At 33.9% G+C, this 27,471-nt stretch overlaps 1 protein-coding gene and 1 long non-coding RNA gene across 5 annotated transcripts in view; one reads left to right on the top strand and one right to left on the bottom strand.

Annotated features, from left to right (window-relative positions):
- Window positions 1–422: 422 nt before the first annotated feature.
- LOC122537662 lies at window positions 423–3,180 on the bottom strand. 2 transcript variants are annotated; one of them, XR_006308666.1, is made up of 3 exons: window positions 3,075–3,180; window positions 2,566–2,991; window positions 423–1,742 (listed from the first exon to the last, which is right to left on the bottom strand). It is a non-coding gene; the product is annotated as an uncharacterized LOC122537662 (long non-coding RNA). The 2 variants fall into 2 exon arrangements; XR_006308667.1 differs by having other exon boundaries at window positions 2,566–2,988; window positions 3,075–3,147.
- Window positions 3,181–3,722: 542 nt separating this feature from the next.
- The window catches only part of LOC122537661 (RNA-binding protein fusilli), a 28,314-nt gene continuing 4,565 nt past the window's right edge, over window positions 3,723–27,471 (top strand). The window contains exons 1-11 of one of the 3 annotated variants that reach the window (XM_043671027.1): window positions 3,723–4,001; window positions 13,226–13,420; window positions 13,589–13,817; window positions 15,868–15,957; window positions 17,680–17,734; window positions 17,807–17,917; window positions 18,364–18,634; window positions 18,706–18,921; window positions 18,980–19,210; window positions 19,294–19,495; window positions 25,384–25,659. In XM_043671027.1, coding sequence (XP_043526962.1) covers window positions 3,723–4,001; window positions 13,226–13,420; window positions 13,589–13,817; window positions 15,868–15,957; window positions 17,680–17,734; window positions 17,807–17,917; window positions 18,364–18,634; window positions 18,706–18,921; window positions 18,980–19,210; window positions 19,294–19,495; window positions 25,384–25,466 — 1,962 coding nt within the window. In that variant the 3' untranslated portion in view covers window positions 25,467–25,659. Of the gene's footprint in view, window positions 4,002–13,225; window positions 13,421–13,588; window positions 13,818–15,867; window positions 15,958–17,679; window positions 17,735–17,806; window positions 17,918–18,363; window positions 18,635–18,705; window positions 18,922–18,979; window positions 19,211–19,293; window positions 20,392–25,383; window positions 25,660–27,471 lie in introns of those variants that run through there. The other 2 variants (XM_043671026.1, XM_043671025.1) reach the window with 2 other exon arrangements.

Below are 27,471 nucleotides of genomic sequence, written 5' to 3' on the forward strand. Positions count from 1 at the left end.
TATAGCTTTTATAGTTCAGTAAAACAGCGAAAGTTTCTAAAAATAAAATACATAGGTAAGTCCAATAGATTAGTTTCACGCTCGTGGACGTCAGTAGGTTAAGTTATGCGATGACCCTGTCGTAACGTATTTATAATTACATCGATTTGTAAGCAAAATTTGTTTTATCGTATTGTTTTTCTATTTCGGATTAATTCTCTATTGTAAAATTATTGTTCGTTTATATAACATTCATTATAATCTTAATTCTGTGGAAACTAAGATAAATTTCAGGATCTGTAAGGAACAGGTGTTTGGCAGATGCTTCTAACCTACGAAAGTCTTCTTTTTTGTATCCTCCTTTTTCACCTTTGTTTCTTTCTGTCAAGTAGCTATCAAACGTACCAGTGAGTAGTTTTTTTTTTTATTTATTCAATATTGAATAATATATGAAAAACGTTTATTTTAGAATAATAAATTTTATAATAGAGACTTTAATCACATTTAAATGTTTGATGCTCGCGCAAATAACATTTAGACAAAGAAGAATTGGCAAAACGTTATTGCAAATATACAAGGAAACACTTAAGATTCGCATCTATTTTATAACAACATTCATTAACGTAAAGGATCGATATAATATGAAGTTCAGAGTCCGATATCGTAAACCGGCTTTCCTCCATCGTTTGAGCAGACTTTGCTCCTCGAACGTAGACTTTGGTCTCGAGCGAGTCTCACCGCAGCGCCGCTTGTTCACGCAAGACTTATACACCTGTCCGCTATATATATATGCAAGGATTTCGTCCTTGTTATTTCGTGTTATATGCTATATTAAGATCTTAAATATTAGATGCGCTTTCACGTCAGATATATGTATATATGTATCTTATCTATTATACTATCATACTTAAACTTTATGCAGAAACGTAAATAATTCGAAGGTAACGGTGATAAATATTTATGTTGTAGAGTACAGCTGAAACTATCGTAAATCAATATCGAAACAATAATTGGTCCATTAACACTAACGAATGCAAAATCAATTTTAACAACAGACAACATAATTGCTTTGTTCATAGATAAAGGTAAAATGTACTGCGTATGTGTACAATATTGTACATACATGATGTTCTATCTAACGTGATGCATGTTTTAGTTGTTTGTTTTCTTTTACAATAAATTTAAAAAAAAAAAAACATAACTCTCTTTTTAAAAAACTAAGATGATCTTCGTTTCGCTATAAAAGTAATTATTTTCGAAATTTTTATTATGGTCGTTATACACTCGGCATCGATAAATTTTTTTTCAACATTGTTTTTGTTACGTGACCATGAATCATTGAAAAGTTGTACATCGTGTTAGACAGAATACTTCGTATGGATATAAATAACAAATTGTACGCATAAATATATTGTACGCATTTTTATAATATTCATTCGATCTTGGTACATCATAGACCAGTCGACAATGCACTTGTCCTCTTCTGACCGTCGCGTCATTACGCGCTGTCAAGTCCGACCAATCGCAACTGGCAAGCAACAGGTGACCGACCAATCCGGTCTCCTTGTCACAACATCGTCAGTCTTACATAGCGCTAAGTAAGCATTTCGCTTCTACGGATATTCCTACCAAATCCAACGATGATTGCTTTCCCGTTTTCTGCTTCTTTGTCTATACATAGCTCTTCTCATTCTCCTATCTCCCCACCTCACACGTCGATCGTATCAACCTGTTGCTCGTTAGGATTTTCTTCACTCTCTTTCCTAAGACGATTTAACATAAATTCTATATATCTACTCGTTGCAATATATGTATATGTAAAGTATTTACTGTGTGCGAATTTTTTATATAGAACAGCACGTAGCCTTTTGGAATTTTTATTTTTAGAAATTTCTTACACGATCTTTGATTCGATGCGGATTGACTTGTCTCTAGATCGACACAAGAAGAGATTTTTAAATCGTTTGAATATTTCACATGTAATAGGTAAAACACCAGATTGTAGAGAAAAAAATAATTCATAATTTAATACACGATTATTGATTATTTCTACTATTATAAAAGATGTGAATATATGAATTTGTTTATATGAAAGAAGCACAGAATATCTCAGAAATTTACTCGTTCATTTTTGGTGACCGACATAAGGAAGAATTCATAATTATTCTTAAATTTATTATTTTTAAGTAAATATATTCGATGAATGTTACAATAATCTTGATGAAAAATATTTCCAGGTAAATAAGAAGATAAGAAAGGAATACAATGACTTATATATTCATTTTCATGGCCAAATTATATACGTACGCACGTATTTACATTAAGAATTACATTTATATTACATTTACATTACTGATTTGATTATTCCGTAAACAGATTGTATACAGCGTATTCCATCAATTTTTTAAGTGTAACACATTCGCGGGTTACATTTAAAAATTCAAGAAGTCCCGAGTGAAAGATAGAAAGAGAGGCGCGGACAAGTGAAGTAAGACGTGTCGTGTACACGCACGTTATCAAGGCCGTGATCACGTTATGGAGGGAGCACTTCGAATCGAGGGCACAGTCGACATGTAAGTAACTTACCTGTGATCAGTTATAGAGCCTCTGTATAATTCGGAAGCGCGCCTCAGGTAGCCGCCATTTTTGTTTCTCCTTCTCGCACACCTCTTCCCAATCCACATGGTTTCCTGATCATACCACTTGGAATGTTTACCTTCGCCAATAGAGAGGATTCATTCATACACACGGATACATACTATCGTTCCGGATTGTTCGATGTATCGATCTGTCGTTATATTACGTATCGTTCGGTCCGCCATGAAGAAGTAAAACGTGGCGCTCCAGGAAAATAATCAGCGGCCCGGGGGAAGCGGGGGAAGCGTACCGCAAGGCGAGTGGAATGTCTGCGCACCTGGCCAGTGCGTCGCTGCTTTGACCTGCCTTTCCCTTCGTTTCTTTTAACCTGGCTCACGGTGGCAACGTGTAAGAACGTTCGTCGATCTGTTCCTACTATATCACAAATTGTCTTAAATATACCATACATATACATCGAAGAAGTTTCTCGAATTTAAATGTCGTGTTATCATCGTTACTTGGTAGTTTCCGCGTTTTTTTAACGTAACTCGTTCGGTCCTTGTCGTGTACATTCGGTTTGGCGAACCGGATTGCGCGTCCTTGTCGCGCGTACTTGGTGCGCGCGAGTTAACCGTGCGGGAAATGAAGCACGGGAACGAGCAAGAGGGTCTCTCCTGCTAGCCAACGAGCGGCGACGGGTTCGATGCGCAGTCGCCAGGTGAGGTAACGACGACGTGTGCGCGCAACGGTTGGGGTTGGCCAGTGTTGCACGAAACCTTGCCACTCGCGACGCGCGGCGGTTCGTCGATGGTGATAGAGAGCCGCGGACACAGATTTTTTTAACTCGCGCGGCTGCCTTCGGAGGACTGTACACATATCGAATTATCCTCACGACACCTGTGAGCAAACGTGGCGCGTCGTGAACGTTGCGGTATTATTCATCGACTCCCGATTACGATCGTTAATCCTTAACCTCAAACAAATAAAGGCAACATGCTGGAGAAGGATACCAACAGCAATCTGTGTTGAGGAACGTGATCGAGCTTTAAAGTGGAACGTGGAAGTTTTACTAGGGCAGACAACCGGAGGATAACGCACGAATATTAAGCTTGGAGTTGATTTTCGAGCCTCGTTTTAGGACAGGAGCCTCGCAGGACGACGGCTGTATGTTGCATGATCCGTGTCCGCACGGTGAAGTGTGCTACTTTGATAATAGGGTTCAGGTGTACGTTGATCCAAAAGTGAGTAGTGTCCGGAACGGAACGCGACTAACGAAACGAAAGGTAAACCCTGACACGATGCAGACTACGGGCACTACAAGGGGACCGACTCACCTGGTTGCTCTTTACGTGGCGACAGCCGGTCTCCAGGGTAATGCTCTTGGCTCCGATGAGGAGGAGATCACGCTGCTGGTTTATGTGCTCATCGATGTTCAACAAAATAAGGTATGTTTCTACAATGATGATTCAACGATTCAAAAAAGGTAGCAAAAAAGGAGAACGAAAATAAAGTGAAATGTGTGCAGAAGTTATTTGGAAATAAATTGTTTACGTGGAATTGATTTCCATAATGGGAGTTCTCAAATTTTAAACACTTTGTCGATACAATAGAACTCCATTAATACGAAATTTTAACTGAACTCCTGCCAGTTTAATCCACTTATCGAAATTATTATCTATTTGCACGAAGAATCAGAGATAGTAGGGAGAATTAATAGACTCCTATTATGTGAACTGTTTACCAACCAACGGACTATATATAATTTCATTTCGACAAATAGAATTCAACTGTACACTATTAAAAATGATTCACAGATCTTTGTATTTCCTGTAATGTGGTCATATAGTTATTTCTAATTGTTCGAACGATTTTTTATGCCGGTCACGCATAATGATTCACATATGCTTTAGCAATTCTTGATAGATATTCATTGACAGGCGATCGTTGGACTTTCCACGTTGACCACTATTTCCCTCCGTGTTTTTTTCTTTGATTTAACAATATATTTTCAATCGACCATCGTGTACCTTCGATCAATCGTTTCGCAGAAGTCGTGACACTGGAAACGATCGACATATCATTCAACTTTCACAAAAGTTTCTTCACCGCTGTCAATCCTGGTACGCGTTGCACTGGCACCGCTCTACTCTGCCTCTGCATGCCTCCGGCTGCCATTGTTTCTCGAATTATCCGGTGGGGGCGGAGCGTCGCGCCCTCGAAAGGTCGTCCATTACCTCCAGCTTTGCCATCGAGATTATCTGGCGCCATGGACTCCGTCTCTCATTAGCTTTCCCATATTACGATACCGGGAAATTACTCTCACCGCTCCAACTTCATTCTTCAATCGATATATAATAGAATTCCTGATAGTTTATAACGGTACATGAAATACAAATTTCAAGTTATCGCCGATGTTTTCGGTACGATCGCTACGATTTAACGGTATACGCGAAGGTAAACGCGCCCGAGCAGGTAAACGGAAGACGGTTCGGTTTCGATATAATTTGTAAAGGTACTTACTTGGGAAAACTGTTTAGAATTTTTAGTCGGTTGTTGATAATGTTGATGACTGATGATTGTTAAAATATAATTTATACGTAGTTATATTGTTAACATTCTTACGATATTATGGAATATAATAAATAACCCACAATATTGTGTTGTTATAGGTATTGTTAAAATTGTATATAATTATATTATTAAAATTGAGTTAGTGTAAGTCTACTAGGCAAAATAGGTGTATTTTTTATTAGAAATTGTTGGTATATTAAATGGTATGATACAATAGAGTTTAGCTTCAATAACTCAATCTTTATTTTCCGAGTAGGTAGATACACCTCTTAATATCCGAACATTACTACCAGAATGGAATGTCTGCTGGTTAATGATTTTTCATTTACTAGCAAACATTCTGATACAGTAGATTAATGTTTGGACATTAGGATATTCGAATAATAAAAATTTGAATAATTGAAGATTTGTACTACCTAATATTGACATTCTTTTTATCAAAACTTCGATCATAGGTATTTATAGGCTTTTCATTATGTAATATCTACTTTTTTATCTTAATATGCAATGATATTATTTCAATAATCTATCATTTTCAAACGTTCGGAAACATTTCAATTGTTTACATAAATTCATAAGTAGATAATTGAAAGCCAGCCGAAGATTTAATTCATCGAATGATCTCATGTATCATAACAGACACTTTATTTAAAATATCTTATATATTTTTAAATAACATGTGCCTTTTACAAATATTCGGAATTTAGCAAGAAAGGAAAACTAAAGAAAATCCTCGTCACATACTCATGTATACTCACGTATTTTACATTCTTCGTCTAATAAGTCGTCTCAATACGCGGACAAACCGCCAAGTTCCAAGTCGATTTTATCGAATTTTCTTGCGGCAAATTTGAGAAATCGGGGAGCATCCGGCGCGGCAACAGGTGCACCTAGTTTTCTTTATTCCTTATTGTGAATCGCCTTGCACGAGTGCGTCCGAGTTCCAGCTGGACGGTCGTTTCCTTTTTCCCCTCGAGTCACATACCTGACTATCTCCGATCGAACTCGATCGAGGACAATGGCCGCCGGTAAGCTCCTCTCGCTTTGCTAGGACCTCGTATATCTACTTAAATCCAACAACCGAAATACGTACGCTTTTGTATTTGCGCCGTACCTACTATTCATACTTATCTAGTGATGCATACTCGAAAGTTTTGGAAAGTTTTCGAAGTTTTCCAATATGTAGAATGTACTGGGAAAATTCGGATATAATTTAACAAATATGTCTCTATTTTAAAACTCTTGAAAGTTTTGGTTAGTCTTGAATCTTAAAAAAATGCTTCTAAAGATTGTTCATTCAACTAATACTCAGGATTAATTCTCTATAATGCTCTATAATGTTGGAAGTTATATATTACATCCTTTGTAAACAAGAAGATTGCTAATTTTACGTACGGAATATAAAGATTTGTAAATTTATAGAATAAAATAATTTTGAAAATTATAAATTCATTGTTACTTTGATGCTGACTTCAAATTACATAAACTATTTTTCATATCCACAAAAATAGTTCGAATCATATAATGGTTAATGTTGAGTATTGAAAGTATTGGGCATTCAGTATTTTATTTGGTTTACAAGCGCTATTTCTTATTTTTCAAATGTGTAACATACAAGAATAATGTGGATATGAAGTACATAAATATAGATATATCCCTTAAAATCTTTCAAGACTCAAGATTAATCAGAACTTTCAAGAGTCTCCGAAGCAATTTGAATTTTTTGTAATGTAGGTATCCGATGCTATTTGAAATGAAACACGTATGTATCTACGTTGTTATTGTGACCGTTTGATATTGTCTATTTATAATCTCAACCTCATCCCAGATTTTTATTTTTCGTATCGTTTGTTCGATAACTGACCAATTCTCGCGTTAATCAATGTAAAGAAAACGACATTATAACCAATAACAGATATTAACTATATTTATTATCAGTTTCACGTGCTTTGAAATATTATCTGAACGCGATGCCATTTATAAATAACGGAATGAACGGAATATATGTATCTATCAATATTGGCGAAAACTTTTATGAATTTGAATTATAGATAGTGTTGAATTTTACAGATTTTAGAAGCTTTTCTTTGAGATAATGTTCTTTTAATGCTTGATATTAATTACACATTAATTATTTATTACACAATAATAGTTACTAATTTAAACTATAGGGCAATATAATTTTATTAATACTTTATAGCACACATAACACAAATATTATTTCATAAAAATTATTATGATAAAAACTTCTTACATAATTTTCTGATTTTTAATTCTTGAAAATTCTAGATGATAAATATTTTACACGTAATGACCTCTCAACAAAATATATCGATACAAATTAAAGTTATTCGTACCTTATCATACTTTATCGATTTGGATTAAAAGAGAGCTTGTTAATCTCGGATTAATTGAAATTAACGTAACATTTTCGCGATACAAATTTACTGGTTTTTGGAGAAAGTCGAAAGATTCGTGTAGGATAGGGAAAGCCCGTCGAACGAAAGTTTCCAACGGTTCCCAAGCAGAGAACCATTGTAACTTGTCTTCTTGTTTCGAGGCTTCTTAGATATTCGGGGCTATTCAAAACTTCGGTCGAATGTCTTGATAAATATTACATACACTCCTCTGTCTCGAGTTTTTCCTCGTCTACATTACAAAACGCAGGTTGTGCCTCTCGCTTTCCGTTTGCGCATTAAAAATGTGGTAACTATATACGTGTCGGTTTATTTCGTTTCTATGAAACGTTCCTCCACAGTCGTGTGAAAAGAGAGGACGTTGACTTAGGCCTGGAAAGCAAGATTGCGCTCGCTAGACTTGAAACGCGAAAAGAATAGGCGTCGTGTGGTTTTACTTGAGCAAACGGAACGCTAAGTCTGTAATTTGAAAGAAAGAATTAAACGTCACGTTTGTTCAAATTAAAAATTAATTTTGAAACATGAAATAGCTTGCAATCCCGTTAGATCGTTATTATTTTATAGACCGCAAAATTACTTGCGATATAAAACGAACTTTGCATTTAGCAATCCTGAAATTTCTTATAAATGAATTAAAGCAATCTTAACAGAACTTAGGAATATTACAATAATAATATGATATAGGCACACAATATACATATTATAATACATCATAATTGTAATACAGATTTTACAATAAATATATTACGGAGTGTAATTAATAGTGATTATTATAGATAATGTTTCTAGGTAATCTCGATGAAAGTTCTCTTCACTTCTTCATCACTTCTTCAGGTTCTTTTTCTCTTTCTTGCAATACTACTTATATTTACGAAAATCATGGAACATTATATACAAAAGGTCATAAAATTATATCGAATACTAAAAGCAAATATTTAAGAAACACACACACACACATATATGTATTTAATGATATCTAGTGAATTATAATATATTCATTCATGTAGATATAAAGAGAACAGTAGGATTAAAATAAGAGCAACAAGTTTGAGAACCTTCTTAGGACTTTGAGGATCCCTTATTTTCAACCATCTGATTCCAATTTGATTGCATTGTAATTCGTTTAAATAATGCTTGCATTATTTGGCCATTGTGATTCGTTTCCGGCGTTTAAAGTTGATCGTGTAAGGCAAACTATAATGAGACATCGATTCATAGGCTTGACTCTTTATTTCCGCGTGCGTTGTTTCTAATGGTTTCTCTTTTATTATTAATTTGATGCGACTTTTCGACGAACGTATATAAATACAGTGATTCACTTCAATATATTTGAACATTTAAAGAAGGAAAAAATACTCAATGATGTTAAACGAAACACTTTGAATGACATTCGACTAAGAATGTTGAGTTGGCGAAGATTTTATTAAATTATTTATTTATGTGTTCTAATATTAAAAGTATAGAAGAACTTGTAAAAATACTACTTGTTTACTTTTATAAGTTTCTTTGTATAATTTATTAATTTTTATTAACACTTCTTTTTATTTTTATAAATTCTTTTATATAATTTATTCCAATATTAGAGCACATAAATAGAAACAGACACATTAATACGGACAATTATTTGAATAACAAATTATTCATTAAGTAAAATTATCTTTAGCATTAATTAAATGCGTATTTAAGACCATTATTCATTCTGCGTATCAATTTTTTATAAAATGTAGCTACAGCATATTTGGAATGAATATCTTGTATCACAATGTGATAATCGTATAATAGGAACTACATGTATATAATATTCATAAAAATTTTCTGCGACGAGTGTTCAAATACACTTGTGGTACCCGATATATGTGGTACAAAGTCGAAATACGTTTTTTCGTTTTGCGTTAGCTCGTTTTGCAAACGCTCAATATTTATTCGTCTGCGCATATATTAAGAATAGCTATCCAATTACTCTGTTCTTCCTCTATTTTCTTTAGTTTCCTGGACTTTAGATATTACGCGCGCAGCTTATTATTCACGTCCGACCGCCTCATTCCGGTCCACCATTCCAAAACCTTTTTCTCGTCCCTCCATGTAGTTTCTCTCCCTCTTTGTGTCGACGTCGTCGCGTTGCAATCTTATAAATACCGCTAAGACGTAATATAGTCTGTGGGAAAAAAGATTCGAAGAGAGCATGGCGGACGTTGAAATCTCCTGGCCGGCTGTCGTCACCCGGCGACGGAATTGAAATAATGATCTCGATTATCCTGCACACGATTAAAACCTGCGCAAAGCTGTACTTCTCCGTCCGTTTCGAGGTGGCTCGTGGCACTGAATAATAAACGTAGGTTTTCGAGATAATTGTTTTCTAGATAGAAAATTGTTTTTCTCGTCAAATAGGTATGTATTTATATCTTAATGGGTCAACTTTTGTTTATCTTTGTCTTTGTCGATGATATAATTGAAATTACATCAGGAAGTATTAAAGCTAGAATTAATGACGATTAAAATATCAAATTTATATCGAAGTGATTGAAGCGAAAGATGTGTAGGTAATACGTAATACCTACAGTGGAAAGTAATACAGATTTTTAAAAATGCACTGTGCAAAAGTTGTATATATATATATATATATAGTTTCAATTGAAAATTATTGGCTGCTTATATTATTCTAATGGTTCTAATGTTTAGTGACGATCGATCCTTTTTTCCTCTTAATGAATTTTATTGATATTCAAATTCTATTAGAATTCCATTAGAATGCTACAAAAGATGATTTCCCCACCGTTCTAAATTGTATATTTCCTACAATTTATAAACCAGTGCTTCAATTACCTGTACATCTTAAGAAATACAAGATGAAGGAATTTATCGTTTTCCTCGCGTCGTTTGTCGTCATCCTCAGCCGGGGCAAGTCAGTTCCTGTAAGCAACGTAACTCGCGACTTTTGACCTCCTGCCTCTTTCCTTCCCTCGGTAGATATCGTTCTTCTACTCGCATATGCACTCGTTGAATTTGCAATTTATGAGTTCGCATCGAATCGCACATTACATTTGTGCCCTTGTTGCCTCGTGCACGATAGATATTCAAGATTGTGACATTTTAATATACGATTGTGTACTTACGTACACATATTGTATATTTTATTTTCATTTTAATTTATCACACTACACGTATTAACTTATTTTACTTATTTTTCTTTTATCTATGTCTATTTAAAAAAGAAAACTTTAAGCATGAGATTGAAACAAAAGATCGTACCTGAAATTCTTTAAAACAAAATCTTTAAAATAAAAATTCTCACCGAAGAAAAACTCGAACAAGACGATCTCTTTCTCTGTCTTTCGAGGAAGACACAATTTCTAATCTGAAAACATCGTTACTTTCTTAATTATAGTTTAGAAGAAAAGTTAAACCTCGTTTAACTTGCGTAAAGTGTACATACAATCAATATAGATATGTAGTATTTTTAGAATACGAATGTTTACATGCTTTATGTACAGTTTTTGTTCCAAATTTCTAGTAATAGCGTTTTTAAATTATTGAAACAATAAATTCCTAGAAATAAAAGTCTTTTCTTTAACGTTATTAAATATTTTGTAAAAAGAATTTAATTATAAATTATAAATGAAACATATAATTTATAAATGAAATACATAGAATTATAATTTGGTCAGGAATTTTATTGTATTTTATTGATGCTCTTCCTTGATTTAGCAAGCAGAATTTCTGAAGATCGTTCATCACAGTTTCGAAAAGATGTGATGCAGATGAAACAAGTATTCAGAAGTTTAAAGACCTTAAAAATTTTTTCCAAATCCCAAGGTCTAATAGAAAAATAATAAGCCATTCATATTTAGTAAAGATCTATTATTATGGGAAAGAAAATTTTGAAGTTATGTAGGAAATTCTCCAAACGTCACGAGCACGATGTTTTAATCCTCGAACTAGGTTGTATAATTAACAGTCAATAATTAACATTTATGTAAATGTGATGCTGGTTCATTTACGTCGTGAATTACGCCACGAGGCTTTATCGAAGGTAATTCAACACGATGGCTTGCTCGGCATCGAACTACCTTGATCTGTTAACCCCACGTCAAAGAACATGCCTATTAAGTTTCTTGCGCGTCTTTCCACCAACATTGACGTACAGCTACCATGTGATGTCTTCGAACATGTATTTATCTACGAGCTCTGATAAATATGTCTAACGCTGCCAGAACTTGCGACATATTTTCAGTTGGTATTTTTTGTTTTGTCCTCGAACGGAAACACATGCTAATTAAAAATTTGATAAGAAAAGTGCATTTTTTAACAACAGTAAAATTTGTGACTAAAGTAAAACATTTCAAATGTCGATGATGATTAAAAATTATTAATTAAATAGTTTTTACCTATTGAAAAATAAAAAGTTATTTTGGTCTAATTCTCTTCGTGACAGAATTCATCTTGTATAAATTAGGATTTCAATATTAAGAATTATAAGGATTCTTTCAGTATTATATACAGGTGGAACTTTTTAGCGTTTTCTTGGAAAATTCAAATCAGCGTTCATTTCGATGAAAAAGTTTTCCAACTGGTCGTTACTTTCTATCCATATTTGAAACACAGTAAAAGTTTTAAGGCGTAACGATTTACTGAATAGAACGCTGAAATTATTTTAATTCATTATTAACATTCTTTTTTTTTTTCTTTCATGTGCCTTTGCATGATACGATAATTACTCTAAATTCCTAGTTATAATTAATAATTTATAGTACAATTACGAAGACTCATAATATGCCATTTTCAAACTCATTTAGATAATCGTATACTGCGTTACAACGTGGTTAAAAGCTTTTACATAAGCGGTTAAAAGAATTTTTTTTTTAACCGCCTATGTGAATTATTTGTTTAAAAAAATATCAATCTTTTACCGCCATCTGAATGATCAATTAACTACACTCAAAAGCATCTGATACACGTCGCATAAAATAATAATATAAATTATATAACTATTATATTCTATGATATATACTTAACTTATTAAACGAATAATAGACATTTGTGTGTAGTTCTTGTTATTGTGACAACCATTAAATTATTCCTTAGAGAAAATTCTTTACGTAGTATAGATATAAATTTTCCTACATGACTACTTGGTGAACATTCACGTGAAATATAATCGTTATGTGTCTTGATATGAATTATTTGGGGTTCAGGTTTATGCTTACATAAAAAGTGGCGAAAAGAGCAATGAAATTTGTTGATAGTAATATAATTAGTATAAATATCTGTAATTTGTTATGGTTACATTGTAGATTGTAAGTTAACAAAGTATTGGTTGTAAAAGTGAAAATATTAGGTAAATAACAAACTTTCGTTGCTCGTTTCGTTGGTATGTCCCTATGTATATGCAACCATTTCGGTTCAGATTATGAGTGGTGTGTTGCATAGTTGCAGGCGAGTGTATTAACTACATAAGATTATCGGCCTCTACATAAAATTACCGGTGCAATAGATTCCTTATTTTTGATTAAATGATAGCTATGATGATATGTTTGAATTTAAGCATGTTATTGAAATATTAAATGTTGAATTTTCCATTAAATTTTTTAGTGAATTATTATTATTGCATCTTTTTTATTTGATTAGAATTTTGAATGGAAAAATGTTACCGTTGCGTTTATTTGTGAACATGAATTTCGCAGGTAATGGGAAGACAACAATATATTATACGACCGATGGTAATGGACGAAAGTTGTACGCCTGGAACTGGTAGCGACAACCCGGCGGTTGCCGGAAGTAGTGGAGTCATCAGCGAAGCAGCGTTGGCACATGCTCCGGCGTTGACTGAAAGAAATCTTCGAGAGCATGGAATTCCTTTGGAACAGGCTATTGAACAGGTGATTGTGTTTTTTTTATCGAATAAATCTGAAAATCTGTAAACGCGAAATATGTACGTAATACTTACATCTACCGATTGACAAACGACAAACAAAATATGAAAGAATACGTACATTTTTTTCAAATTTATATGAGACATTTGAAAAAAAATTCATTTTTAATAAAAGTTTGAAGCATGGTGGTCTAGTATGTCGCCCGTGACGTCCGGTTGTGCACCATGTTTCGTCGTAGACGGTCAGGCGCCGATGAGACAATGCTTACATCCAGAAGCCTGCAACAAAGACATCAATTTGCCAGAGCACTACAACATCTTTCACGATCTTCGAAAGGAATTTGTTGCTTGTTACTCGACTCATGGAGAACTTTCGACATTCGGAATACAAGAGATGATGGAATGTATCCTTTTCGAAATTTGACTGAAAATAAGGTTACTCAGTTTTTATGTCGTTTTCTGTGTATATTTACCAATACGATACGATCGTTCAAGCCCATCTTAGTTCAACGTATCTTGTGATAAACAGACGTAAGATCGTAGAATCAGATTACTCCCCTTTGAAGAGTGTTAGGGCACGAAAATATTTTTCAATAAATTTTAAATATATAAAATTTTACTAGAAAATAACACGAACGTGTATTGAAAATTGAACGTCACGGATATATCGGTAGAATTGCATAGTCAATTTTTGATGTGGCTGATATTCGTCGCACGTGCAGCGTTCGTTCAAAGTTGAAAGTTTGGTTTTCGATACCGTACGATTGCCTTAAGGCGACGACTATGCTTGAAACGAGAATTCCAAGGCGTGCGTTAGGCGGCGCGACAGAAGTTGAATCCAACATATTCGACGAACCTGACGACGAACTAGCTGCTGCGCTGCTGCTGCTGCGAAATCAGTCTGTAAGCGAGTAGAGGATATACGTATCGTATTAATTGTGCTCCTACCAATCCAACATTCGAATATAACAAAATATAAGTCACTTTCTCAACTGTATTTTTTCAATTTAATTGTTGCGGAACAGATTTTTGAGTAACACGTGAAAGTGTGTAATTATTAGTTATTGTTTCAATCTACGTACAAAAGCAGAAATTCTTTCAATTTCATAAGTTCCTGAAGTACAAATTACGATCTAAGGCGAAGGTATGTTTTCTTTATTCTCAATACGTTTTGAAAGATTTACTCTTATACCTATATGATTTCGTTTCGTTGTTTAGTTTTATTTATTTAGTGAAAGATTTATTTTAAGGAGCAAGTTCTTTTTTACGGGTGAACAAAGAATTTATTAATTGTAAAATCTGTGTGAAAGAACATGTTTTGCATTTTTTGAACATAGATATTGATAGTAACATTTACCTATACGTGTTCTTTTAAATTTATACTAAAGTTGTAGAAATCATATATATCCATATGTGAGATTTAATCCAAACGAGGAAACATTATTTTGTAATGGAAATGAAATACTTGCCTTAAATCTAACTTAAGCACGAGTCAAGATTATGGTATTATAATCGTTCCACTTTATACCAATCGTGTCGTGTGTATAATGTCTGTCGTTAATAAAACAAAACCACCTGTGGCTGACGAGAATACAATATGTACAAATATCGATCGATACCAGCGCCGTGCTTTGATTGATCGACAATTTTGATTTACATTATTCGTTCTAATCATTTAGGAATAAATATAAAGTTAGTGAGCATATGACCCGGAAATATCGCTGTACGGTCGTTGTAATTTCTTATTTTATTCAGCCTTTTATTTTCATTGAAAATCCTTGATCTTTGAAATTGTTTTTGCAAACAAGCATTAAATGTTTCATATTATGGAAGTATTACGATTGGTTAGACATCTTGTCTTTGTTTCCAAGTTTTTTAAATATGAAATGAAAAATAAATAAAATCAACATGTACTACCAATATCAGTCGAATATCTTAAGAAAATTTCACCAAGTAATTATCCGCAGAATACAGTTTAAAGGTCACACTTGTGAAGATATTGGTAACAGCCTGACGACCAACTAAGATACATATATGGATAATTATGCGCGTAACAAGTTTATTCGATTTCTCGTCATTTCCAGTTCACCCATCCTCCTTGCATAATTACGTTTCTTTTTTGTGAAATTCGCTGTTATGAATCTGAAAATTTTTATTTCTTTCAAAAACTTGGAACTCAGAACTTATTATAGTATATGATATTTTTGTCTAATCTATATCATTTTAACCAAGTAGATCACAAATAATAACCATGATAATAAATTTGTTAATTTATAATTTCCGATAATATTTGGATTTGATATCTCGATACATCTCGAATGGTGGTTACGTAAAAGCGATTATTGCAATCTACCTTTCGTGTTATCGATATATATATATATATATATATATATATCGATAATATATAATTGTTATGTTAAAAATGAAGATTTATCCTTGACTGACGAAAATCAGATTTTGGCTTACCGTTAGATACTGACAACGAATTCTATGTGAAAGAAATACAAGATATGATTTGTGTAATACGAAGAATGATAAAAGATGGTAAGTTGTCGATTAATGAATTTTCATGAATTTTTCGAGTTCAAGTACAATGTGAAATTCGTAATAAGAATGATAGAAAAAAATATGTAATCTGTTTTTATTGTTGATAATATATATTTTCTTTTTTTTTCTAATTAATGGGTGACTGGTGGACAAAAGGAATTATTTCTTAACAAAGAGTAAGGTTCACGTATGATACGTCCTATCTTTTATAGACTATACATACGAATGAAGAATATACATTTTGTATTATTAGGTACTCGGTAAATTAATTTCGGATGATATCGTGATCATTTAAATTTTTGATTAAAGTTGAAAGTAAAATATATATATAAATTACAATCTTGAAGATCAATTCTATTCTTAAATTTGTTTTCATCTAGATGAAAATCTTTTCTTCTTTTATAATAATTTATAATAAATTAGAAGAAAGGCTCAGTTATTTTCCACTTGTAATTGTAATATAATATAATATATGTATCCGATATGAATTTGAAATTCTATTAGTTTTTTATTGCTAATTGAAGTAATCGTATAAACTGTACATTTCTTTATTATAAGGTATTTATAGCTTAATATACAATTACAGAGTATGTAAAAAAAACAAGTATATTAATTTTTATAAACAATTTATATTGTTAAAGTAGTACGAAAATTTCAATTATATCACAGTCTATCATATATTGTAAATATGGTCATTATTCTATAATATTATTATTTAAAATCATTCTACGTAAACGAAGAAATACTAGCAAAATCAAATGTGAAACAGAGAAAGAAAGAAAATGAGAAGGGAACGAATAAGAAGAGAGTAGTGTATACATTTTAAATCCATGCATTTGGGCTCTTATGTGTGTTCACGGTTTATGAGTGCGGGTCAAGCTGTAATGCTATAAGCAGTGACAGTCATAATATACTTCTTATCACAATGGTGCTCAACTCTGACTGATTTTAATTTTCAATCTTGTAAGAACATGTCACGTGCCACTATGACAAGTGCCTGTGCGTGTAATAAGCAATGAATGCTATTACTTTAAGACACGATCGCATATTTATTTTACAAATGTTTAATGTTTGTCGCACTTTTCGTTGAATTTTTGCATGTATTGTGTCATCTATAAACATCAAATCGTGATCAAAATTCCCTTTCTCTTTCCGTTTTATTGCATTTCCGGTTTAATGAAATATTTGATGGAGGGGTAGAAATGATGATGGAAGAAAAATTTCGATTCGTAAGGCATGAAAAGACTTCGAAAGACTGCTGACACGGTGCAGCGAGTAGGCAAATCGAAACTGAGTATTTTGCTCAAGCTTGAGAAATCGGAGACAAACTTGTTGGTGTAGAATTACGAAGGAAATGCGAATGGTGGACAGTTCAAGACACTGGGATAATGATTATATTTTTCGCGGGAGAATTCATTTTTCTGTTGTGTATAAAAACTTTTATATATATTAAGATTTATCACTGATCTAGTTTTTAAATAAAATGAATATGTTACTTGAATAAATATCGAGAATTTAAATCCTCATATGGATTATAATCGCTTTTTGGATCGATGTGAGTCATGATGCATAAGCGTCATCGACTTCTAAGGTTAATCGCAGTTTCATTTATTTTCTATTGTTAGGAGTGTTATCAAAATGCTTTCAATCATCCACTTAAATATGCGTTTATATTTCTTTTACATTTACATTGATTTAATTATATTGTTTTTATTACAGGACACGTCTTCCAAAATCCTGAAACAATTAATATTGTTTTAGAACCTGGTATATGGTAAGTTATTTTTGATATTTCTTTTTCAACCAATGAAATTTATGTTACTGATCTTATGATGTTCTTTCGTAGCTCAAAAGATGAAGAAGTTGACAATGGCTGTGTAGTAAGAGCTAGAGGTCTTCCTTGGCAATCATCTGACCAGGATATAGCAAAATTTTTTCGTGGCTTAAATGTTGCCAAGTAAGTGAAGATTATGAATACTAGCTTTAAGGTTAAAGATTGTTAAAGAATAAAATACATTGTAATAACTGTTATGATATTTGTACACAAGCCACTTGGATCCATGTGACAAAGGTAAAGATTAATATTTAATATATAAAAATGGATGATTATGCAAGTTTTTAAATGGTAATGTTTACTTTATAAGAAGTAATAAACAACAGTTAATAATATTTTCTTGTTATTTCTTTCTTTCTTATGCAATGATAAGTATTATCTTGGGGTCATGAATCTTATGTGTTATATAAATTTGCCAATGATTCTCAAAATCACAGTTGTAATTTATATAATTCATATATTTATTCTGTTTTAAGCATATTCTAACTGATTCTTGCTATTTTAATTATAATCAACTACAAAGCTTTAAATAATGTATTGACTTTTATTATAAAAATATTGTTTTACAGGGGTGGTGTAGCTCTGTGTTTAAGTGCTATGGGAAGACGTAACGGAGAAGCATTAGTACGGTTTATTAACAAAGAACATAGAGACATGGCATTAAAAAGACATAAACATCACATGGGAGGAAGATACATAGAAGTGTATAAAGCTTCTGGAGAGGATTTTGTTGGCGTTGCTGGAGGAACTAGTGGTGAAGCTCATGCATTTTTATCTAGAGGAGCACAAGTTATTGTTAGAATGAGAGGCTTGCCATATGATTGTGTTGCTAAACAAGTGGTACGCAAAAAATATTTTTCACATATTCTATCAGATATTCTATTTCTCATTTTATGCATTACTTTTCATAGTTGGACTTCTTTTTGTCAGGGCAAAAGCCCTGTCATGTATTGGATGGGGAAGATGGCGTTTTGTTTGTAAAAAAACCAGATGGTAGGGCAACCGGGGATGCATTCGTTCTTTTTGCAAAGGAAGAAGATGCTGTGAAAGCATTGAGTAAACACAGAGATTGCATTGGAAGCCGCTATATAGAACTTTTTCGAAGTACAATTGCTGAGGTGCAACAGGTAAATATAAATTACGCGAGTAGAGAAATAAGGAAAATAACTAAACATTGATTTACAGGTTCTGAATAGGGCAATTGACCCGAAACAGCAGGTTGTACTTCCAACGCCGCCTATTCCACAACTTCCTCCTATACTTCCACAACATATTATTACTTCTGGTACGCGTAAAGATTGCGTTAGATTGCGCGGTCTTCCATATGAGGCTCTTGTTGAACACATCCTCGAGTTCATGGGCGAACATTCAAAAAATATTGTCTACCAGGGTGTTCATATGGTTTATAATGCTCAAGTACGTACGTGTGTATTTTCGGTGTTGTGATTATACTTCATTTTTGACAAATCAAACCAAATACATTTTGTTTATGCGTTTAGGGTCAACCTTCCGGTGAAGCGTTTATTCAAATGGACAGCGAAAGTTCAGCATATGCGTGTGCGTCACAGCGACATCATCGGTACATGATATATGGCAAGAAACAACGATACATCGAAGTGTTCCAGTGCAGTGGGGATGACATGAATCTGGTATTGACAGGTGCAGTAACTCCGCCATCAACCAAGGCTCTACTATCACCCGGTACGTTGACCACACAAACCCCTGCAACTTTGACACATCCGCCTCCGCCGACGCCGGTACCGGTACCGGTACCGACGGCGCAACCCCCTCTCTGGGATATTCACGCCTTAGTACAGGCTCAACAAGTCCAAGCACAGGCACAGGCTCAAGCGCAAGCTCAAGCTCAGGCTCAAGCGCAGGCAATTCGAAATCAAGACTTTTGGTTAATGGCTCTAGCCTCAAATCCACCACCTACCTCTACTACTCCTGCTTCCCCAACTTCGTCAGCTACGACTAAGACGCTCGCTCTACCGGGACCGAATCCGCAGCATCAGATTCCTGCCTATGCAATGACACCTCAGACAGCAGTCGCGGCCGCTGCGGCTGCTGCAGCGCTTCACGCTCAGCCACCCGCGCCGGCCCCCTTTTTACTCTTTAATGTACCCTCTCGAATTCCTATTTTACGGGCACCGGCACCGCATAGTCTCTTGACACCTATCGTTCAAGCTGCCCCCATTAATCCAGCCGCTATAATGGGATTAAAGAGAACCTGGGAAACCGCTTTCCCACCCGATACGTCGAGCACAATCGCGAAACGTGCTACGTGGCACACACCGGCGGCCGCATTTCACGCGCAAGCTCCAGCCGCAGCACCAGGCTTGCCTTATCCTGCTCAATTTTATCCTCAGATTTAATAGGTCAAACTTGTTAGCATCGATCACACAGTGGACGGACGCAGTAGCTTCTTCCTTGTGCATCTGTTTTACGTTGTTGTAGATTGAATTTGAACAACCATGTCATCAATATCACAATATCAGACATATAATGAGATATTTATTTCTTGTGCAAATTTATCTTAATTACATCGTTACTGTGTGACAAAGTGTTGTACGATAAACAATTTATTCTTCTACGAATGTATATGGTTACATGCTATACCATGGCAATTATTTATAGTAGACATTCCACATGATATTCTATACAAACTCTTTTTTCATATCGTTCTGTTACATGGTAATAGTTATTTTAGAAATCGTTTGCTCTTTTTCTTTGACTAAGATACATACATATATAAACTTATTCATTTCAGAGATGGTTTTTTTTGATACTTAATTGAGCAACAGTACTTAGAGTGTTTTCCTTTCGTAACGTATGAGTTTTTCGACGGTCCAAAAGAGTATATCATTAGAACGTGATCGTGTATTTTTCTCTTTTTTCTGTTATACATGCTCTTTCACATCAAGTACATATCAGAAAAGCTGTTCTTTTACATGAGGCGTGAAGTGCCTTAAGAATTACGGATTTTTCGATTTAGGACATTATATTTTCTCTGCGTGAAAAAATTCCGTGATTTATACGCGCGTGATTTATATATATATTAACAGAAAATGAATTATAAACGTATATATACACATACACGCACATACACTCACATACATATATATATATTCACATACTTTTATATATATGTGTATATGTATGTATTAAATACATAAATATATATAAGAATGATTTATATATTTTGCTAGAAATATTTTTATTAGCGATAAGTAAATGGACATTCCATCCACTGTTATCGGTTTTTTAAGTACTAATTTAGGGAAAACAACACCTCTTTATGTGGCATCTACTTTACACACGTTCAAAAATAAAAGAAAATCTTCTTTTTATTTTCTTTCGTGAGATAAAAACCTGCAGTATACATACATTGCAGTTTTACATCAAAACGATATTTATGATTTCAATTATAACTGCAATGTGCATAAGCTTCCTGAGCCGATCGAGTCGACGTGATCCATAAGAAATGTTCTACGACGAGATTCACAAATTCATTTCTAACCGCCCTTGCCACATTCCTAAGAGAGTTTATTCTTTCTTTATGCCGCGTAGAGAACACTTTGAGCTCGAAATAGGAAAACCAGTTGAGACACGTTGCGCTTTCACGCGTACGTTCTTCGATGGTGCAAAATAGATAGAATTCATTAATTGGGCAGTTGTGTGTACATTACCAGGGTTTGACGAATGATAAAGCACGAAGAAATCAAACGAGATGAATTATAACATATAACACATATATTACGAAACAAGTGTTGTAGGCATCATAAGTATTCCTCTGAATCATGGAGATATTTTTTTCTCTTTTCAACATTTCTTCAGCTTCGTTTTTATAACTTTATTTCCTAAGAAGACACATGATTCGTATCATAAGACTAAAGACAGTTGGAGCAACGGTTGCTCAAGATATTATGTATATCATAAGAATGATAATGGGGCCAAAGGGAAAGCTAGACCAATGTCTAAATAATTCAATTCTGATTAAAATAGATAGACAATATTTTTGATTAAAAAGAGAAATTACTAAAAAAAAATAAAAGAAAATAAATAATGAATCTCCGTGCTATATTATTACATAGGAGTCGTATCTTGTGATGTTTTTAACTTGGTGTCGGCGGAATATATTATCTTCTCGATACTCTTATATGTCCATGATATCGTAGTTTTGGTGGAGAAACAGACGAAAAAGCTTGTCGAGGGGCCTCTGACATCGAGTGTACATGGAAAACTCGTATTTCGTCGAAATGAATGACGATTGATATTTTTTACTGCCATTACTTGTACATATATATGAAAGAGCTTCTTTTCTTTCCACTCAATGGTCCATATGATCGCGAAGCTCAATTAGTCTTTTGTCCTTCGCTACTATTTTTTTTTATCATGGTTTTTCTGTATGCTCGATCTCGGTGTTACCGCGGAGCAGCGTGAAGTGCTATCCAGTGATCACACAGATTTTTTTTCTTGCCACATTTTCTCTATATATAAGCACATTTTTTCTTTTCTTCTTTTTTTTTTAATTTTTTTCTTTTTTTATATACGCACTTAATATATATATATATATATATATATATATATATATATATATATATATATATATATATATATATATATATATATATATATNACGTACATATATTGATAATGTAGAACGTAATTTCAACGGATGAAATTTTATGAACCATGGAGACGGCACGAAACGCACACAATGATTGTTCTTATGTTCCAAAGTATAAAGTCCATGGGCATAGAAATGACTGGTTTGCATGTCGTGGTTTTGTGGAGGGACGTGCATACAAGTACCTGTAATATCCTTCGTTACCTATTCGTTCACACGACGAGAAGATTACGTAACGGGTCGAGTTATCTTTTTTTCTTCTTTTTTTTTTTTTCCTTAACTGGAAATTACGTTCATATTTTGTCTCTTTTTTTTTTCTCTCTCTTTTCCCTTTTCAAAACTTCGTTCTCCCGTTCCATAATTCTCGCATTCCTTTCCACCGCGTAGTGTCCAATAATACATCTCATAACACTCCTACAATTCTCGCACAACGCCTCTCTCTGTTTATCAGGAAACGGTGGCGTATTATATAGAACTGAGTAGTACCTTTGGTATACACCTAGTCCTGTTTTGTCGTTACAATTGCAGTGTAAAGTGTGCACGACTTTGGACAAATACTTTTGTAAACTGATCCACACGCATTCATGTAAACGAATAGGGATTCTTTTTTTTCATCAAACATCAGCACGGTATATCTGAAACTGTGAACGCGTACTTTGGTACTCGGATCGTGCACATTTTACATTCCAATCTTACTGATGTAAGTCGAGAATCGGAACATTGTTCGCCGATATTACATACGTATATCGGGATCACGCTTCCTGATTCAGCTTCTATATAGCATCAATAGACATCATAGAGACTAGATTTCAACGTGAGAATTTCAACGGACTAACTTGGTTTTATTTTTTACTATTGTTTCTGCGGATTTAGGGATATAGAAATGGTATAATTTATAGATGAGGGGAGTGATATTTAATTTAGGGAAGAGGAAGTCAATTGTGCCTAAATTTAATTGATTATATTTCTATACCTACTCTATACTGTTTATGATTTAGTTAGTTAAAATTCTATAGATTTAGACAAGCTATTGTTTTAAATAAAAAATATGCTGCAGTTTTGATTATTGAACAATAATTATGACAAATATTAACTGATAACATCAGAACAAATAAGAAATAAATTCTCTAATAAAAATTAGGCACAATTTACGTTCCTACGTCCCTGTGTATATTCTTACAATTAGATCCCTAGCTGGTTTAGCCGACTCATTAGATATATGCAGCCTCTATTTCGCCTTATCACTATGAACAGGCGAAATCTCGGTGTGTTTTCAAAACGCGAATAATCAAGAAATGTATCTGCCGGGAGTGTCGAGAAATTTTCAATTCATTTTTACACAAACTTAAATCTTTGTCGTGCTACTATTGTAATAATATTGGACCAGGTTTCTCACACAAATGAACATCATACGCCAATCCTTGTAACTGAATTCGTACGAATTGTGTTCAAGAATTTCTCGATGCGCTCGACATTCGCAGAGATTCTTTTACTCGATTTATTGAAATAATTACAACTTTCAATAACTGCGGCTGTAATGGTGTATGTGAAATACGCCTTCTCGTAAGAACGAGATATGCGTGCATTGAATAAATGCAACGTTATGCATCAATAGACCAAAAGTGACCGAAAGAGTAAAAATATCTTTCAATATGAATATCCACTGTTTATTGTAGGGTCTACTGATGTATAACACGGAGTCAGGGTCCGAAGGTTAAGTTCGGTAGCAACTTAAATTAATTTGTTACTTAGGTCCTCAATTTTTTTTTTATAGTAGTTTTCTTCTACCTAACATAACGAATGATTGGATTAGTATATAGATTTTTTGATCACCAATTCAATTGATCGCCATTTATTAACGAAAGACCAATTATTCATTCTTCTATCATAAAATCGCTTAACACTATTGATGCATAATGTCGCCCAATTGTGTATTAGCTGCCATTAGCTTTCGCTGGGCACACGAGCCATATTATACACGTTATTCGGGGTATCCAAAGGGAGAGTAAGATTAGAGAGAGAATGGAGAGGGAGCGAAAGAAGAGATAGAGTACGAGTGTGAAGAAAACGTAGCATTTTTCGTTTTAGATTATTACCACACTACTACTACTACTACTACTACTACTACTACTATTATTATTATTGTTATTGTTATTATTACTATTATTATTGTTATTATTATTATTATTAATATTACAATTACTACTACTATTACTATTATTACTACTGCTACTACTTATTATTATTATTTTATATTATTATTATTGTTTCTCGTACTAACTCCAGAGCTCGTCACCATCAAAGGTCGTGGCATAATAATATTTTTTTCTTTCTCATTATGCGTTGAATGTGTTGTCTCTGGTATTTTGTGATCCGCTAACCTGGTGACTGACAGTGTGTCGTCCTCCCCACCCCTTTACAAGTTTACATTTTTGACTAATCGTCGTGAATAGTTATTTATCATTGTTAGTACGTCATTGTTGTCGCTATTATTCGGAGGCTGACTAAAACAGTAAAGCGACACGTTCATTGTTAATTATTCATTTAGACTTTCTTAAGGGTTATTCAGGTGGAATATGGATCAGACTCTCGCTCTGTTCTAAATCCTCTTTCTTTTCTTTTTTTTTTTTTTTTTGTTTTAATGAACCATATAGTTAATTGATTGACGATTTCGTTTAATTAAAATGAAATTCGATTTAGAAATTAGAGGATTTTGAAAGATTGAGAATTTAAAGATTTGCGAAAAGAACGAGAGTCTCTGGAGTCATCTCTCAACAAGAAATATATCACTCTAATCATACCCTACGAGTCTTCACGGCTAATCGTGATTGTCTTGGCGAAAGTTAATTAATAATTATGACGCGGTACCAGCTTTACGCATATTGTCCGCGATGTAACAAGAGAAACGGGAATAAGTTACGGGTACTGCGACACTTCTCTCTTTTTTTTTTCTTTCAAGGCCCACCCGAGTTACGAAAGAACATCTTTTCACCGATTGCGTTTTATCTATATTGGGATAATTGGACACACGTATACACATAAAAATACAGCAAGAAACACACAGGATACACGTATAGACAGACACACGTATATATTGCAAACATAAAAGACACACACACACATACAGGATTTATATACCGATCTTTTTTTATCCCTTGTATACACTTTTTCTGTATATCGACGATTATATCGATGGTAAATTGATCATGTTTAATAAATGTGCCTTGTGGACATACATATCTTTTTGCTTGCCGGGTTGGTGGACTCTTACCCTGATTATATTACCTCGCCTGGTGGTGGTAATTTTCGTAGACGCTAGTATTTAGTTTAGTCGTTATTATATTTATTTTTTTTTTTTATCATTAAGTAACAGTTAAGAAATTTTTTAATACAAGGATTTTTAGTATTATCGCCCTGCCCCTCTCCTTCTGTCCTCGATAAATGAATTTCATTAGAATATTCGAAATTTGGCTTGAAGAATGTATTCATGGTATAAAAAGATATCTCGAGATCTCCTCATGACAGTCTGTGAAAATTATGACCACCATTATCCTGTTACGTTCTATACATTTTTTTTTCACTGGGCTCGCAGGTATCTTTGGTGTCTACAGATCAAGTTGGAGATTTCTGTGTCGTAACTTTTGCCTCCTCTCTCTCTCTTTCCCTCTCTTTATTTTTTTTTTTTTTTTATTTTCATTGGTTCACGTACAGGTTCTTCCTCTTTCACTCTTTTAATCTGTCTTTTTTTCTCTCTATTGCTCAGTTGCTCTTTCTTTCGCTCTCTCTTTCTTTCTCTCTCTCTCTCTCTCTCGCCTTTTTTCTCTGTGTTTTATCTCCCTCCGATCGTTGGATCGATCTATCTTCTGTTCCCCGTTTCTAAAGGACGAGGTCACGAAGGGCAGTAACCATTTTGGTTTCAATGTTAACATCACGTTGAGCAAGCCTGTGATGAGATGTAACACTGTAATCTAATTTAAGACTTGCTTACTTCTCGGTTAGACATTTTTTAAAAATTTTGTTCCCTGTCTCTTATTACCTAATTTAACGTGACCCGTTCCGATTTTCCTTAACTTCTACTTATTAGAGCGAGGAACACCCTTGCTTAATCTGTTCCAACACTTATAGTAATTCCCCAATTTTTCTTCTTTTACGCAAATGCCTCGATGCGTCACGAATCCACGTAAATCTAAAAAATACGAATTGAAATATCAAAATAAATTTCAAAAGATTGGAGAAATTCAAGAAATATCAAATAAAAATTAATTAGAGTAGTACGTCTGATACGTTTGACGCAAAAAGGCTTTTAATATATCGGGGAAGAGAGAAGAGAGAGAGAGAGAAAGGGAGCAAGGTTCGAGAGAGGGAAGGAATGATGGAGAGAAAAAGAGAGAATGAGAAGGGGAGAGTGAATTTTGGTGATTTGGCAGAGGGTCGAAATCGCAAGTTGGTGCTACATATATATAAAATATACGTATATATCGTGTTACAATGGTGCAGTGTCGATTGCTGTTTGGTAGCGGGATCTACAAATACTAACTTCTGTGCTTCCAGGTAGGCCAAGTCCAAATCATTATTCCTTTGGATGACGTGTTTTATACGATCCGAGCAACTACACGATGAAGAATCTCGCAAGAAAATCAAATCAGATGGTTAAATTTATAAAATTTCCCATCGAATGCGGTCAATCGTTTTTCTTGGTGAAAAAAGTTTTGCACGGATCGTAGAAAATCGTCAGATTAATCGTGAAATCGTGCAGGTTGCGGGAACACGCGAATAGAAAAGCAGATGCGAAAGATTATAAGCTTGAAATCATAAAAAAACAACGAATCAAGTAATCAGTGTATTGAGATATTCTGCACGATGTCATCGACCACAGATCGTGGTGTGGTTACATAGTTGGGCATTCTTCTTACGTTTGTATATACATAGAATCTATGGGTATTATATTGAATCTTCTTCTTTTTTTTATTTTTTTTATTTTTATTTATTTATTTATTTATTTATTTTTTTTTTTTTTTTTTAGTTAATAGTTAACGCGTTACGTAAC

The sequence above is a fragment of the Frieseomelitta varia genome, unplaced genomic scaffold (assembly GCF_011392965.1).
Source record: "Frieseomelitta varia isolate USP_RPSP 00005682 unplaced genomic scaffold, Fvar_1.2 scaffold_923, whole genome shotgun sequence".
Taxonomy (NCBI): domain Eukaryota; kingdom Metazoa; phylum Arthropoda; class Insecta; order Hymenoptera; family Apidae; genus Frieseomelitta; species Frieseomelitta varia.